At 42.7% G+C, this 15,534-nt stretch overlaps 1 protein-coding gene across 8 annotated transcripts in view; it reads right to left on the bottom strand.

Annotated features, from left to right (window-relative positions):
* The window catches only part of slc4a11 (solute carrier family 4 member 11), a 284,841-nt gene that overhangs the window by 60,966 nt on the left and 208,341 nt on the right, over positions 1-15,534 (bottom strand). For all 8 annotated transcript variants that reach the window (XM_059965729.1, XM_059965724.1, XM_059965725.1 and 5 more), the window contains 3 exons: positions 11,743-11,827; positions 3,417-3,542; positions 9-122 (listed from right to left, as the gene is read on the bottom strand). In XM_059965729.1, coding sequence (XP_059821712.1) covers positions 9-122; positions 3,417-3,542; positions 11,743-11,827 — 325 coding nt within the window. The remainder of the gene's footprint in view (positions 1-8; positions 123-3,416; positions 3,543-11,742; positions 11,828-15,534) is intronic.

The following is a 15,534-nucleotide window of genomic DNA, read 5'->3' as shown; positions in this document are numbered from 1 at the left end:
CAACGTACCATGTATGTACAATGCCAGGGGTGCAGTTGTTAACACTATACCCATTGGCTGGCCAGCAAATACAGCATAGGCTACTCCTCCAATGCACTGGGCAAGTATGGTTTTCTGCACATCTGTAAAAGAAAAAAACAAGCATTAGGATTGGAGCAAAGTCATTTGGCTTTCTATTAATATGCAAGAGGCTGTCATTGCCCAGGAAGTGATTATTATCTGCACAACAATAATAATTTGGGTGGAATTGTCATGTAGGTGTTAGCATAATGCTTTACACTGCTAGCAACCCAGGTTCAATTCCTGCCCCTGCTGTCTATAAGGAATCTGTACAGACTCCCCATGACCGTATAGATTTCCACTAGGTGCTCCAGTTTCCTTCCACCAAAAATGGTCAGGTTAGAAGATTAATTGGCCAGGTGGGTGTAATTGGGTGTTGTGGTCTTGTTGGAGCCAAAGGGCCTGTTACCATACAGTATCTCTAAATAATCTTTTTCCATTCTTCATTCTGCTTGCCTTCTTACTCCTTCCCTTCCTCTCACCTGCCCACAGCACCGCTCATCCTTACCTTTCTCTCAGTCCACTCTTCTCTCCTATCATATTCCTCCTCCTTCAACCCTTTACCTCTTCCACCTATCACCTATCACCTTCACACTTCATCCAGCCTCCTACACCCACCCACCTTCCCCCTTACCTGATCTCACCTATCACCTGCCAGCTTGTACTTCTTCCCCCTCCTCCCACCTTCTTATTCTGGCTTCTTCCACATTCTCTCCTGTCTTGATGAAGGGTACCAAAATGTAAACACTTTATTCCTCCCCATAGACGCCGCCTGTCCTGCTGAGTTCCTCAAGCGTACTGTGTGTGTTACTATGGATTTCCAGCATCTGTAGAATCTCGTGTTCAGTTTTGAAATGTTGACATTCAGGACTGAGATAACACTAGAATGCATCCTGAAGGTAATGGGTTTTTGATAATTCCTAACACTGCCATGGAGCCTCAATCCCTGTATAATCAAGGGAGAAATCATTGCATTTTGAGAAGGAAAAATGAGGAAATTAAGGGACACAAGGTTATTTTGAAGGATCTTCAACTTCTAACAGTATCTATTTCTTTATTCACAGATGCTACCTGACGGGAGGGATTTCTGCATTTTCCTGTTATTTCTGACTTCAAACATCTGCAATTTGTTTTAGAACATAGACTAGTTCAGCAGATTACTGGCCTTATGATCCACGATGTTAGCTTGGATCTTCGCAGACATGAGGGATATGAATGCTGAAGATTAAAGATTAGCTTTCGCTGTCACATGTACATTGAAACATGCAGTGAAATGTGTCATGTCTATCAAATTAAGTCAGAGGGGATTGTGCTGTGTAGCTCACAAGTGTCACTTCCATTGTCAACAAGGCACGCCCACAACTCACAAATCCTAGCCGCATGCCTTTGGAATGCAGGAGGAACTGGAACACCTGGAGGATACACACGCCACACAGGGAGAACGTACAAACTCCTTAAAGATTGGGGGGGGGGGGGGGTCAAACCTCGATCTCACAGCTAGCGCTGTAAAAGGTTGAGCTAAATGCTGTGCTACCGCGCAGCCCTCTATGCCACTTTTGCAAGCAAATCCTACATCTATTGTTCAATCCAATATTGCCCAAACTAATTCAAATGGCTGGCTTTCATTTCTCAAACTTCGTTGCACAGGTCTGTTGTGATATGCACAAGGCCACATGGGCAAGTGAAGAAAGTGACCTCTGAAACAATACAAGAGCAAGGAATTTCATTGTACCCTGGTGTAAAAGACAATAAACTAATGTCATGCATTAGTGATGCACTGCGAGCTTTAAAAAAGAGCTGCAGTACTTGCGGTTCTTTTCGATGGACTCCAACTAACAGGAGGGCTCATTTCTTGGTGACATAGTCAGAGGTTTAAAAAGAGCTCCCGTGCTCTTTTTAGAGCTCTTTTCAGGGCTCTTTTCAGTGGACTGCAATCTGTGGGAGTGGCCATTTTTGGAATGGGCCTAAGAGTGGTCAGGTTTTGGCTCAACAGGCTTGGGCAAGCACAAGCAGAGGTTTCAAGTAAACAAGTTTCTACTAAGTTTTTTTTTGTTAAGACATATCTAGTGCACTGAGAATGGGTTCGGAGGTAGTGGTATGTTCCTTAAAAGTAATGGGAACTCTGGGAGATGTCCACTCTCCCTGGTAACCACATCTGCACAAAGTATACCGAGCTGTAGCTTCTTAGAGATCCTGTTAAGCAACTGAAGCTGCAGCTCAATGAGGGGTGATAGATAAGAGCTGCAGGGAGGTAGTCATCCCTAAGTTGCAGGAGGAAGCTACCTGGATGACTGTCAGGGGAGGGAAAAGGGAATATGCAGCCAGTGCAGAATACCCCTGTGGTTAATCCCCTCAATAATAACAATAACACTTTGGAAATTGTACTGGGGTGGGACAGGAGGGGGGAAAGGAATAACCTACCATAGGAAGCCGCAGTGACTCACAACGGCAGAGAACTCAATGGGCTGAATGACCCATTTCTGCTTCTTTGTCTTATGGTCCAGTATCTCCCAACTGTGTTCCTTCTTTATTTTGCTTTTGATCAGTTATGTTTAAGTTCCTTATTTGCTGTGATTGGATCTGAAGTTGTATCGACAAATCGATAGTTTGAACACCTGAATATTTCTCCACCAATGTTATCACTGTGCTGTTGCCACACACCAAACCTGCACTTCAATTTTCTGCAGATTCCCACTTAGTGTCAGTTGTGCGGCATGGAAAGAGGCCCTTTATCTCATGTTTTCTCTCAAAAAAAAAACATTCAGTAACATATTGTTTGAAAGAAAAGTCATAACTGGCCAAGGATACAATCTGAATTCCTAGATGTTGCATACTTCAAATTGCCTTAATCAAAACCTTGCTTAATATGGTAAATTACACGCAGCTGATGCAAATCATCACAGCCAATAACCCAGTAAAAGCTGTAATCAAAATATTTAGTTTAAACATCAAACCTTAAAGCTCCAAGACCCACTCAATTTAACTGGTCTTGTCATATTATAATTTAAATGGGAAAAGAGGCATTTGCAAACTAGCAAAATCTGCATATTTGCGAGTTGAAATGAATCACCGTTTTTTTGTGAAATTAGGAACATAACATTTTGAGCAAAATAAATCTACACTAATCAATCTCACAAATTTTAGCCATTGTAATATCACCGATAGTTCCAAACTCTTCATTGCCCATTACTTCCCTGATGATTATTTTCGTTGTGGACTCAGCACCAAACTTCCAATCACTTTTGTCACTTAACCAATCACAGTACACTGATTTAATGCTGCACTTTGTCTTGTTTCTCAATAAACAGAACTCAAGTTGAGAGCTCCAACAACCAACAGCAGAACAAGGAACTTACCAATTGACCCTCTTGTGTTTTCAGCATTTAAAGACCCAAAAGCTATCGTTGGCAGTAGGCAGATGCAATACAGAAACAAGATGGTAGTGATGTACTTTCTGATAGACTTATTGCTTCCAAGAATACCTGCAGTTAGAACAAAGTGAAAAGTTCAAGACAGACCATTTCCACACAGCAGAAAAATCAAGAATCACACTCAGAACAATTCAGATTTTCATGCACATCACAAAGTATAACATTTCAGCAATTAATCCATATTGGATTTCCAGCTTTCAGTCAACAAGGGAAGATAATCAAGTGCTCAGCAATACTCAGCAAAAAACAAAATCTACTGAAATGAAAGAAATGCAATCTCTGATCATGCCATACTAAGTTGTTTGGGATTTTGTACTTTGCTCTCTACACAGAATGATATTTGTAATTCAGTGATAACATAGAAAGAAGACAGATTCAAGCAGTACAGAAACAATCTTCAGCCCACCATGTCCATTCCAACCATCAATTACCCATCCATATTAATCCCACTGACCAACACTTGTTCATACCAACCAATCATCATACCAAACAGATGAACTGAATAAATATTTTGCATCAGTCTTCACTGTGGAAGACACTAGCACTATGGTGCGAGTTCCTCGTGTCAGGGGTCACAAAATGTGAGAAGTTACCATAACTAGAGAGAAGGTTCTTGGGAAACAAAGGTCTGAAGGTAGACAACCTGGACAAGATGGTGTACACCCCAGAGTTCTGAAAGAGTTCTGCTCTCTAGTTATGGTAACTTCTCACACTTCATGACCCCATGGCACCGGGAACTTGCACCATACTGATAGTGTCTTCCACAGTGAAGACTAGAAAATTGGAAATGTCACTCCACTTTTCAAAAAGGGAAAGATGTTGAAGAAAGGAAACTATAAGCCAATTAGTTTGACTTCAGTGGTTGGGAAGATATTGGGAGTCGATTGTTAAGGATGAGGCCTCTGGATACTTCGAGGCACATAATAAAATATGTGTAGTCAGCATGGTTTCCTCAAGGGAAAATCTCACCCCACAGATCTGTTGGAATTCTTGGAAGAACTAAGTTTTGGGCCTCTCATCTTTGAAAGGATGTTCTGAAACAGGAGAGGTTTCAAAGGAGGTTCACAGAAATAATTCTAGTACTGAATGGCTTGTCATATGAAGAGCTTTTGATGGCTCGGGGCCTGTATTCACTACAATTCAGAAGAATGAGGGGTGACTTCATTGAAACATATTGAATGGCAAAAGGCCTTGATAGAGTGGATGTGGAGGGGATGTTTCCTATAGTGGAAGAGTCCAAGACCAAAAGACACAGACCCAGAACAGAGTGGTGTCTTTTTAGACCTGAGATGAGGAAGTATTTCTTTAGCCAGATAGTGGTGGATCTGTGAAATTCTTTGTCACAGACTGTTGAGGAAGCCAAGTCTTTATGTACATTTAAGGCAGATGTTGATAGATTATTGACTAGTCAGGGCAGAAAGGGATACAGGGAGAAGGCAGAAGATTGGGAGATTTGAGAGGAAAATTGGATTAGCCATGATGAAATGGCAGAGCAGATTCGATGGGCCAAATGGCCTAATTCTGCTTTTATATCTTATGGTCTTATCTATTACCCATCTGCATTAATCCCGTTGACCAGCACTTGTTCCGCAGTCTTCTGTATCTAGGCAATTCAGATGCTCCAAACAATTATTTGGGGCGGCATGTTAACATAGTGGTTAGTATAACACTTTACGGTACCAGCGGCCGGAGTTCAATTCCCACCACTGTCTGTAAGGAGTTTGTACATTCTCGCCGTGACCGAGTGGGTTTCCTCCCACATACCAGATAGTAGTTTAATTGGTCATTGTAAATGGTCCCATGATTAGGCTAGGAAGGGCCTATCCCACACTGTATGCTAAGAGAACAAATAAATAAATCAGACATATTGTGAAAATGCTTTGCCTGAACACTTCCTCAAGCAGGGTGATCAAGATTTTAACCATTCTCTAATCTTCCACTGAACTCCTATCAGCTTCTTACTCCATACCCGAAACACTCTAATGTCGGGGTTCGCAACCTTTATGATGCCATGGCTCCAATGTCTGTGGACCCCTGGTTGGGAACCACTGGTCCAATTTTCGACACTTCTGCAAGGAAAAATATTTCCATCTCACTTACCCCATCTAACCTTAAACCTCCTCACTGAATTACAGCCCAGTGAACATTTGCTTTTGTGTGGTGTCACAGAAATGAAAATTCCTTTTTATTTGGATGGGATACAATCTTGTTTTTGGCAAGGGTCAGAGTTCCAATTAAAGACAAGATTCAAAGTCCTGTTTTCAGATTATGACACTGCAATAATAGCATAGGAGTTCATCTTGGACTTGGGGGTCAAGAAATGATGCCTGGAACAAAGCCAATTTAACATATTAGCTGCTAAAGAATGAAAGGTTAATAGAAACGGACAAATGAAGTAAGAAGGATATTAGTAATGCTCATTATAAGCTCAACAAAGAAAAATTAAAAGAATCAAGGATCAACTTCATTTGCCAAGAGATTTACATATATTAGGAATTAGCTGTGATGTGTTGCCATGTCAAGCAACAGAAAATATTCAACAACTATACAGTGTATAAAAATAAAGTTAGAGGTTAAAGTATGTGTATATAAATACCAGTATGTATTTACAATGTAAACAGCATATTAAAAAATAGATTTAGTGTTTGCAGTACAGCATTTGAGGTAATACACAGAGGTCGGGGCATTTACATAGAATAGTTTGACCAGATTAACTGCCTGGGAAAGAAACTTTAATGATGATGTGAAGTTTTTGTTTGAATAGCCCAATAGTGCCTTCCAGAAGGAAACTTCTGGAAAAGGCAGTTTTACTGGGTGGGTGGTGCCTACAATGATTCTTCCCATCTGCTTCTTTGAATGGAATCATACAAGACCTACAGTAATGATAGAGCAATGACCTTTTCGTTTTGCTGATCTGACAGTTTGCTGTAGCTTTTCCTATATTGTGAGAGGGTACTGTACCAAATAAAATAAAACTAAGTAAAATTTTTGGGTTCTCCAAATGACAACACTTTAGTTAAGATTAAGCCATTACTTTGTGAACAGCAGGGTCTCAGAAGTGACCAGTTTCTCTGATTTGAGGTATTGAAAGGGCAAGACTCTAGGTTCATCTCAGTTCTTCTGCTCATGGGGGATCTTTCATCTTCAATCAAGGGCAAAAGATAGAGCATACTAACAAAAGATTGGACTTCCAATAAACCCAGAGTCCCCTAAGTAAACGACAGAGCCTCAGTCAAGGTCAAAGCTCAGGAACAGAAAGGTCTATCAAAAGTAGTGGATACAGCCCAGTCCATCACATGAAAAGCACACCCCACCATTGAGCACATTTACAAGGAGCGTTGCCACAAGAAAGCAGCATCCATCATCAAAGATCACCACCATCTAGACCACTCTCTTTTCTCACTACTAATCGGGCAGGAGGTACAGGAGCCTTGTGTCCCACACCACCTGATATAGGAACAGACATTATCCAGCAAACAGCAAGCTCCTAAACAGTGTGGATAACTTCATTCACCTCAACATTGAAGCGATTCCACAACCTTTGGACTCAATTTCAAGGAACCTAGAACTCATCATTTATTTTAGTCATAGAGTTATACAGTCATAGAAAATACAGCACATAAATAGGCCATTTGTCCCATCTAGTCCATGCCAAACAATTTAAACTACCTATTCCCATTGGCCTGCACCAGAACCATAGCCTGCTATACGCCTACCAATCCAAAATCTATGTACCTATCCAAACTTCTCTTAAATGTTGAAATTGAATTCAAATGCACCAATAGCACTGGCAGCTCATCCCACAGTCTCATGACACTGTATGAAGTTCCCCTTCACGTTTCCCTTAAACATTTCACCTTTCACTCTCAACTCATAATCTCTAGTTGAAGACCTACCCCACCTCAATGGAAAAAGCCTGCTTGCATTTACCCGAAACATAACCCCCATAATTTTGCATACTTCTATCAAATCTCCTCTCAATCTTCCACATTCCATGGAATAAATTTAAAACTTATTCAAACTTTCCCCATAACTCAGGTCCTCCAGACCCCGCCAACATCCTCGTAAATTTCCACTGTACTTTCAACCTTGTTTACATCTTTCCTGTAAGCAGCTGACCAAAACTGCACATAATACTCCAAATTAAACCTCACCAATGCCTTATAATATTTCAACATAACATCCCTTCTCCTGAACTCAATACTTTGATTTATGAAGGATCTGTTGAAAGCTTTCTTTACAACCTATCAGTTTATGATGTCACTTTCAGCAAATCGTGCTCATATTCCCAGATCCCTTTGTTCTACTGCATTCCTCAATTACCATTGGGTAAGACCTACCCTAGTTGGTCCTAGCAAACTGCGACACCTCACAACTGTCTGCATTAAATTTCACCTGCCATTTTTCAGCCCATTTTTCCCAGCTGGTCCATATCTCACTGCAAGCCATTATAGCCTTACTCATGGTCCACTGCACCCCCAATCTTGGTGCCATCCACAAATTTGCTGATTCAGTTAACCACATTATCATCCAGTTTGATGATATAGATGACAAACAGCAACAGATCCTGTATTAATCCCTCCACTAGTCACAGGCCTCCAGTCAGAGAAGCAACCATCTACTACCACTCTCTGGTTTGTCCCACAATACCAATGTCTCATCCACTTTACTACCTCATCTTGAATACTGAGCCACTGAACCTTCTTGACCAACCTCCCATGCGGGACCTTGTCAAATGCCTTGCTAAAGTCCATGTAGACAATATGCAATGCCTTGCCTTCATCAACTTTGAAAAACTCTACAAGATTGGTTAGACATGACACGCCACACACAAAACCAAGCTAACTATCCTTTATCAGTCCATATCTATGCCAAAACTCATATATCCAGGCTCTTAGAATATCTACCAATAACTTTCCCTGTACACGCAGGTCGATGGAGCAATACCTTATCTCCCGCCTAGGTAGCCTCCTTCCTGCCGGCATGAACATCCAACTCACTGACCTCCGTTGATACCCCTCCCCTACCCTTACCCCCATCCCTATCTATTATTTTAGTCTGGTTCTCTTCCACTCTCTTTCTCCCCCCCCCCCCACCTCACTATAATCTCTCCCCCCAGCCCTACCTTTCTTTCTCTTTTATTTCCCATAATTCTCCACCTTCCCCCTAGCCCATTTCCCTCCAACCTATCACTTCCCAGCTCTCTACTTTATCCCTCCCCCCACTTCTTATCCCCCCTTGACCATCCCATGTTACTTCACTCCTGATGAAGGGTTTCGGCCCGAAACATCGTTATTACCTCCTCCCATAGATGCTGTCTGGCCTGCTGAGTTCTACCAGCATTTTGTGTTTTTTGTTTTCTATAATTTCCTGGTTTGCTTTCAGAGCCTTTCTTAAACAGCGGATCAACATTTGTGATCCTCCAATCCTCTGGCAACTTACCCGTCACTAAGGATGATTTAAATATCTCTTCTAGGACCCTGGCAACTTCTGCACTTGCCTCCCTTAGGATCCAAGGGAGCACCTTGTCAAGCCCTGGGGGTTTATCCACAATTTGCCTTTATTTATACAAAATGACTTCTTTTGCATTCTGATTATTTGTCAGTCTCTCTGCATCATTCTTTTTATAAATTCTATTATACTTCTTCACTTTCCTGTAAATACTTGCAAGAAAATGAATCTCAAGGTGGCATACAGTATACACACTTTAATAATAAATTTACTTTGACTTTGATTCTGAGCTCATACCCAACATGTGGTTCTCATTATGGCAAGAAGCAACATTACAAACAGAAGCAACACACACAAAATGCTTCAGTTGACACAGACAGCTGATGCTTCAGACTGAGAACCTTCTTCAGGACTGAAGAGAGTGAAGATATGATAATGATGGGGGAAGAACTGAAAAGTACAGGGAAAGAAAAAGCAAAATGAGAAGGGAGGAGAGGGGAAGAGGGAATTCAGTTTTGTATTCTGTTCTAGATGGACCAAATTGCTTCCAAGGCCAAACATTAGCAAACTCCATGGACAATAAAACCACTGACCCAGGGGTAGGGAGCAGCAAAGGGAGTTTTACAGAACAAGAAAACACTTGAAATAAACACAAAGTACTGTAGTTCTCTTTTAATGGGTTCATTAATGGCTGTGGCATAAATGACAAAGAAATTCCACACGTTCCCTCAGTTGCATTTGCCATGGAACAAAAAATTAGCACCAAATCCCAATTAGCAATTGTAAAAAGTGAACTAATGGGAAGATAGGTTTCTTCCCTAAATCAGATTACACAATCTGGAAAGTCACAACTAGAATGGTCTCCATACAAAAAAAAAGCACTGCTTAAAGACACAATTAATAAATTTTAATGTCTAAGCACAGGAAATTCGGCAGATGCTTGAAATCTAAAGCAGCACACACAAAATGCTGGAGGAATTCAGGTCAGGCAGCATCCATGGAAATGAATGAACAGTTGATGTTTCGGCCAAGACCCTTCTTCAGGACTGGAAAGGAAGGGGGAAGTCTCCAGAACAACAAGTTGGTGGAAGGGGAAGGAGGCTAGCTGGAAGGTAATAGGTGAAAGCAGAAGGGTGGGAAAGGTCAAGGGCAGGAGTTGAAGAAATCTGATAGGAGAGGAGAGTGGGTCTTTGGAGAAAGGGAAGGAGAAGGGGATCTAGCGGATGTGATAGGCAGGTGAGAAGAGGTAAGCGGCCAGAGTGGGGAATAGAAGAAGAGGAGGAGGGGGAAATCATTACTGGAAGGAGGGATCAATATTCATGCCATCAGGTTGGAGGCTACTCAGAAGGAATACAAGGCATTGCTCTTCCACGCTGAGTGTGGCCTCATCTTGTCTGAAGAGAAGGCCATGGACCGAGATGTTGGAACAAGCATGGGAATCAGAATTAAAATGCTCTGCTTTTGGCAATGGAGCGGAGGTGCCCCACAAAGTCCCTCAATTTATGACAGGTCTCTCCAATGTAGGGGAGTCTGCATCAGAAACTTATGGACACAATAGATGACGCAAGCAGATTCATGGGTGAAGTACTGCCTCACCTGGAAGGACTGTTTGGGTCCTTCCAAAGTGGCAGGAGGGAGATTAGTGGGGAGGGACGAACGGACAAGTGGATCCCTGTGGAAAGCAGTGACGGAGTAGGGGAAGTTGAAGACATATTTGGTAGTAGGATCCCCTTGTAGATGGCAGAGGATTATGAATTGTATGAGGAAGCTTATGGGGTGGTAGGTAAGGACAAGAGGAACACTATCACTGTTAGGGCAGTGGGAAGATGGGATGTGGATAGATATTCGGGAAATGGCAACGTGGGCGAAGGTAGCATTAACAGTGGAGGAAGGGAAACCCATTCATCTCTGATGCTCTGGAAAGGAAAGCTACAACCTAGAAACAGCATTTTTAAAGGAGACAGAGTGGGTATAGGTATAGTCGATTCAATATCTGATTTAGATTCAACGGGTTAAAGATCTGTCTCACCGCTATTAAATTCCGTAGTTTTATGAAATTATACCAAATGAGTGAAAAGGAACACACACAGAACATTGGAGGTCCTCAGCAAGTCAGGCAGCTTGCTTGTGATGAAGGGTCTTGGCCCAAAACATCGACACTTCATTCCTCTCCGTAGATGCTGCCTGACCTGCTGAGCATTTTGTGCATGTTGCTCTGGATTTCAGCCTCTGCAGAATCCCTTTGTGTTTATTATTGTTAAATAAGGAGAAACTGGTCTTCGCACCAGAAAAGTTGGTAGCTAGAGAACTGGCAAAAGACAATACATTGAGTTGTTAGAATCTGTACTGTACCATCCCAAAACTCAGATTCAATGTTGACTTCACAGAAAAATTGGTAAAATGTGTAATAATGAGAAAAGGTGTGGGAGTAATTGGATAGCACTGATACGATTAAATCAAATTCAAGTTTAATTTTCATTCAACCTCACACGAGTACAGTCAAATGAGACAACGTCCCTCTGGGGTCAAGGCATAATGTTCTTCCTAGGTGTTGCATAGCTCATGGGGCAGACTGGATAATCAACAGAACTTTACTCCTATGCACTCGTCACCCATACTGTTTGGAGGCAAGAAGCCATGGAGAGGGGTTGGCCGTAAATGCTGGTCACAGTATCAATACGCAAGTTCACCCTAAAAATAAATCAGGAGTCTTTGAAATATATTGCTACTGAAGGGAAGTGGCCACTGCTACAGTCACAATGTTCACGAGTCAATTGATAAGAAAGAACCATGTACTCACCATCGGTGTAGTCTGAGAGATAGAAAGGCAGCCTGCGCCTTAGGTCACTCATCATTCCCTTCCCCAGGCGAAAGTATTTAAAACCCTGCTCAGAAAGGAGAGAATTTATCAAGTCAGAGGATGATGCCAAAGCAAGGTTTAATCAATGCAGGTTGGGGATTCGACTCTGTAGCTCACATTATGAACTAAATAGGCCTGTACTCTCTCGATTTTTGTTTTATATTACGTAGTTTTCTTTCTTGCCATTTACACAGTTTTTTTTTTGCATGTGGGGAGGGGTTGATGTTTTTCTTTTTCTCCGTGGTTTTTCTTTGTTTTGTGGCTGTCTTTGGGGAAAGACAAATACCAGAGCTGTACACTGCATACACACTACAATTTGATAATAAATGTACTTTGAATCATTCCAATAAGTTTTCAGTCAAGAAGCCAAATCTTACAGAATCCACACATTGAAGTCCCTCTCATCTCAGACTGAATTCCCATTTGACCATTTGGGAATGTGGGAAGAATAAAGTAGGTCAGGTGCGATTGGGTGCTTGATACTCGGATACTCGAATCACCAACACCGGCGCCCCCCAGGGGTGTGTCCTCTCTCCACTGCTGTTCTCCCTCTACACCAATGACTGCACCTCCTCCAACCCCTATGTGAAGCTTTTGAAGTTTGCAGACGACACCACCGTCATCGGACTCATCCAGAACAGTGATGAGTCTGCATATCGACAGCAGGTGGACCAACTGGCGCTCTGGTGCAGTCGGAACAATCTGGAGCTGAACACGCTCAAGACAAAGGAGATGATAGTGGATTTCAGGAGACATCCCCCCGTTATGTCCCCCCTCACAGTCCTCAGCAGCCCTGTGTCCACCGTGGAGAACTTCAGGTTCCTGGGAACCACCATCTCTCAGGATCTGAAGTGGGAGCAGAACATCAGCTCCATCCTGAAGAAGGCCCAGCAGCGGATGTGTTTCCTGCGGCTCTTGGGGAAATACGGTCTGCCTCAGGAATTGCTGCTGCAGTTCTACACTGCAGTCATTGAGTCTGTCCTGTGCACCTCCATCACTGTGTGGTTTGGAGCCGCCACCAAGCAGGATAGAACCAGACTACAGCGCACAGTGAGGACTGCCAAGCGCATCACTGGAGCCTCCCTGCCCTCTATTGTGGACCTGTACTCTTCCAGGTTGAAGAAGAGGGAGGGGAACATCATAAAGGACTCCTTCCATCCTGCGCACGGACTGTTTGAACTGCTTCCGTCTGGCAGGCGCTTCAGATCCCTCCAGACTAAGACTAATAGGCACTGGAGAAGTTTTTTCCCTACTGCGGTCACTTTGCTGAACAGTTAACTGCCGGTTAACTGTCAGCTAACTATTACTTGGATTGCACTACCTGTATGTATAATCTATATTTTCATTTATATTTATATTATCATCTGTTATGAGCAGAGAGACAACATCTGCCGGAAGTAAATTCCTTGTATGTGCACAGGTACTTGGCGATTAAAGTCTGATTCTGATTCTGATAGTTGGACCAGACTCACTCGGCTGAAAGACCTGTTTCTATGATGTACAGCTATTCTTCTACATTACCCTACATTAGCTTTGTCCTCCTAAAACTTGCCTTCACATGCCTAACCTTTTTTGGAAACCACCTCCAATTAAATGTGATCTGATAGAGCTTCCCTTTAAATATTCTCTTAAAACATGCATATTTTCCAGTTCATTATCTTTGACCAATGAACAGAATTGACTTCAGCTACTTCCAGCTCGGTCACTAATTGAAAAGCAAAATACTGCAGATGCTGGAAATCTGAAAAAAAAAATCAAACTGAAGGTACTCAGTATAGTAGGCAGCATCTGTAGATCTGTGGGGGTAGCATAGTAGTTAGCGCAATTTCTTTATAACGCCAGCAATCACCAATCAGGATTTTGATACCCACCACTGACTGCAAGGAGTATTTCCATCTTCCCCATGACCACTGGGTTTCCTCCAGTGCCCTGGTTTCTTCCCACATTCCAAACACACATGGTTAGAGTCAGTAAGTTATGAGCATGGTACATTGGCATTGGAAGTGTGGTGACACTTGTGGGCTGCCCAATCACAATCCGCAGACTGTGTTGGTCATTGACACAAATGACATTTCACTGTATGTTTCAATTTATATGCAACAAACAAAAATGATCTAACAGAAACATAAAAAACCTACAGCACAATCCAGGCCTTTTCGCCCACAAAGCTGTGCTGAACATGTCCTTACCTTAGAACTACCTAGGCTTACCCCTAGCCCTCTATTTTTCTAAGCTTCATGTACTTATCCAGGAGTCTCTTAAAAGACCCTATCGTTTCTGCCTCCACCACCACCGTCGGCAGCCCATTCCATGCACTCACCACTCTCTGCATAAAAAACTTACCCCTGACATCTCCTCTGTACTTACTTTCAAGCACCTTAAAAATATGCCCTCTCGTGCTAGCCATTTCAGCCCTGGAAAAAAGCATCTGACTATCCACAAAATCAATGCCTCTCATTATCTTGGACACCTCTATCAGGTCACCTCTCATCCTCCGTCACTCCAAGGAGAAATGGCCAAGTTCACTGAACCTATTGTCATAAGACGTGCTCCCCAATCCAGGCAACATCTCCTCTGCACCCTTTCTATGGTTTCCACATCCTTTCTGTAGTGAGGCGACCAGAACTGGGCACAGTACTCCTAGTGGGCTTTGACCAGGGACCTATATAGCTGCAACATTACCTCTCGGCTCTTAAACTTAATCCCACGGTTGATGAAGACCAATACACTGTACGCCTTCTTAACTACAGAGTCAACCTGTGCAGCTGCTTTGAGTGTCCTATGGACTCGGACCCCAAGATCCCTCTGATCCTCCACACTGCCAAGAGTCTTACCATTAATGCTATATTCTGCCATCATATTTGACCTACCAAAATGACCCACCTCACACTTATCTGGGTTGAAATCCATCTACCACTTCTCAGCCCAGCTTTGCATTCTACCAATGTCCTGCTGTAACCTCTGACAGCCCTCCACACTAACCACAACACCCCCAACCTTTGTGTCATCAGCAAATTTAGTAACCCATTCCTCCACTTCCTCATCCAGGCCATTTATAAAAATCATGAAGAGAAGGGGTCCCAGAACAGATTCCTGAGGCACATCAGTGGTCACTGACCTACATGCAAAATATGACCCATCTACAACCACTCTTTGTCTTCTGTGGGCACAAAAGACATTGTGGATCCATTCTGGATCCACAAAGCTATGTCCCCTTGGATCCTATGCCTTCTTACTTTCTCAATAAGCCTCACGTGGGGTACCTTGTCAAATGCCTTGCTGAAATCCATACACACTACATCTACTACTCTACCTCCATCAATGTGTTTAGTCACATCCTTAAAAAATTCAATCAGGCTCGTAAGGCATGACCTGCCTTTGACAAAGCCATACTGACTATTCCTAATCATATTATACCACTCCAACTGTTCATAAATCCTGCCTCTCAGGATCTTTTCCATCAACTTACCAACCACTGAAGTAAGAGTCACTGGCCTATAACTTCCTGGGCTATCTCTACTCCCTTTCTTGAATGAGGGAATAACATCCACAACCCTCCAATCCTCTGGAAACTCTTCCGTCCTCATTGATGATGCAAAGATCATTGCCAGAGGTTCAGCAGTTTCCTCCTTCGCCTCCCACTGTAGCCTGGGGTACATCCTGTCCAGTTCCAGTGACTTGAGCTCCAGCACATCCTCTTCCTTTATATCTGCATGCTCAAGCTTTTCAGTC

The sequence above is a fragment of the Hypanus sabinus genome, chromosome 3 (genome assembly GCF_030144855.1).
Source record: "Hypanus sabinus isolate sHypSab1 chromosome 3, sHypSab1.hap1, whole genome shotgun sequence".
In the NCBI taxonomy this organism is placed as follows: Eukaryota; Metazoa; Chordata; class Chondrichthyes; order Myliobatiformes; family Dasyatidae; genus Hypanus; species Hypanus sabinus.
This window is presented reverse-complemented; position numbering and strand designations above follow the sequence as displayed.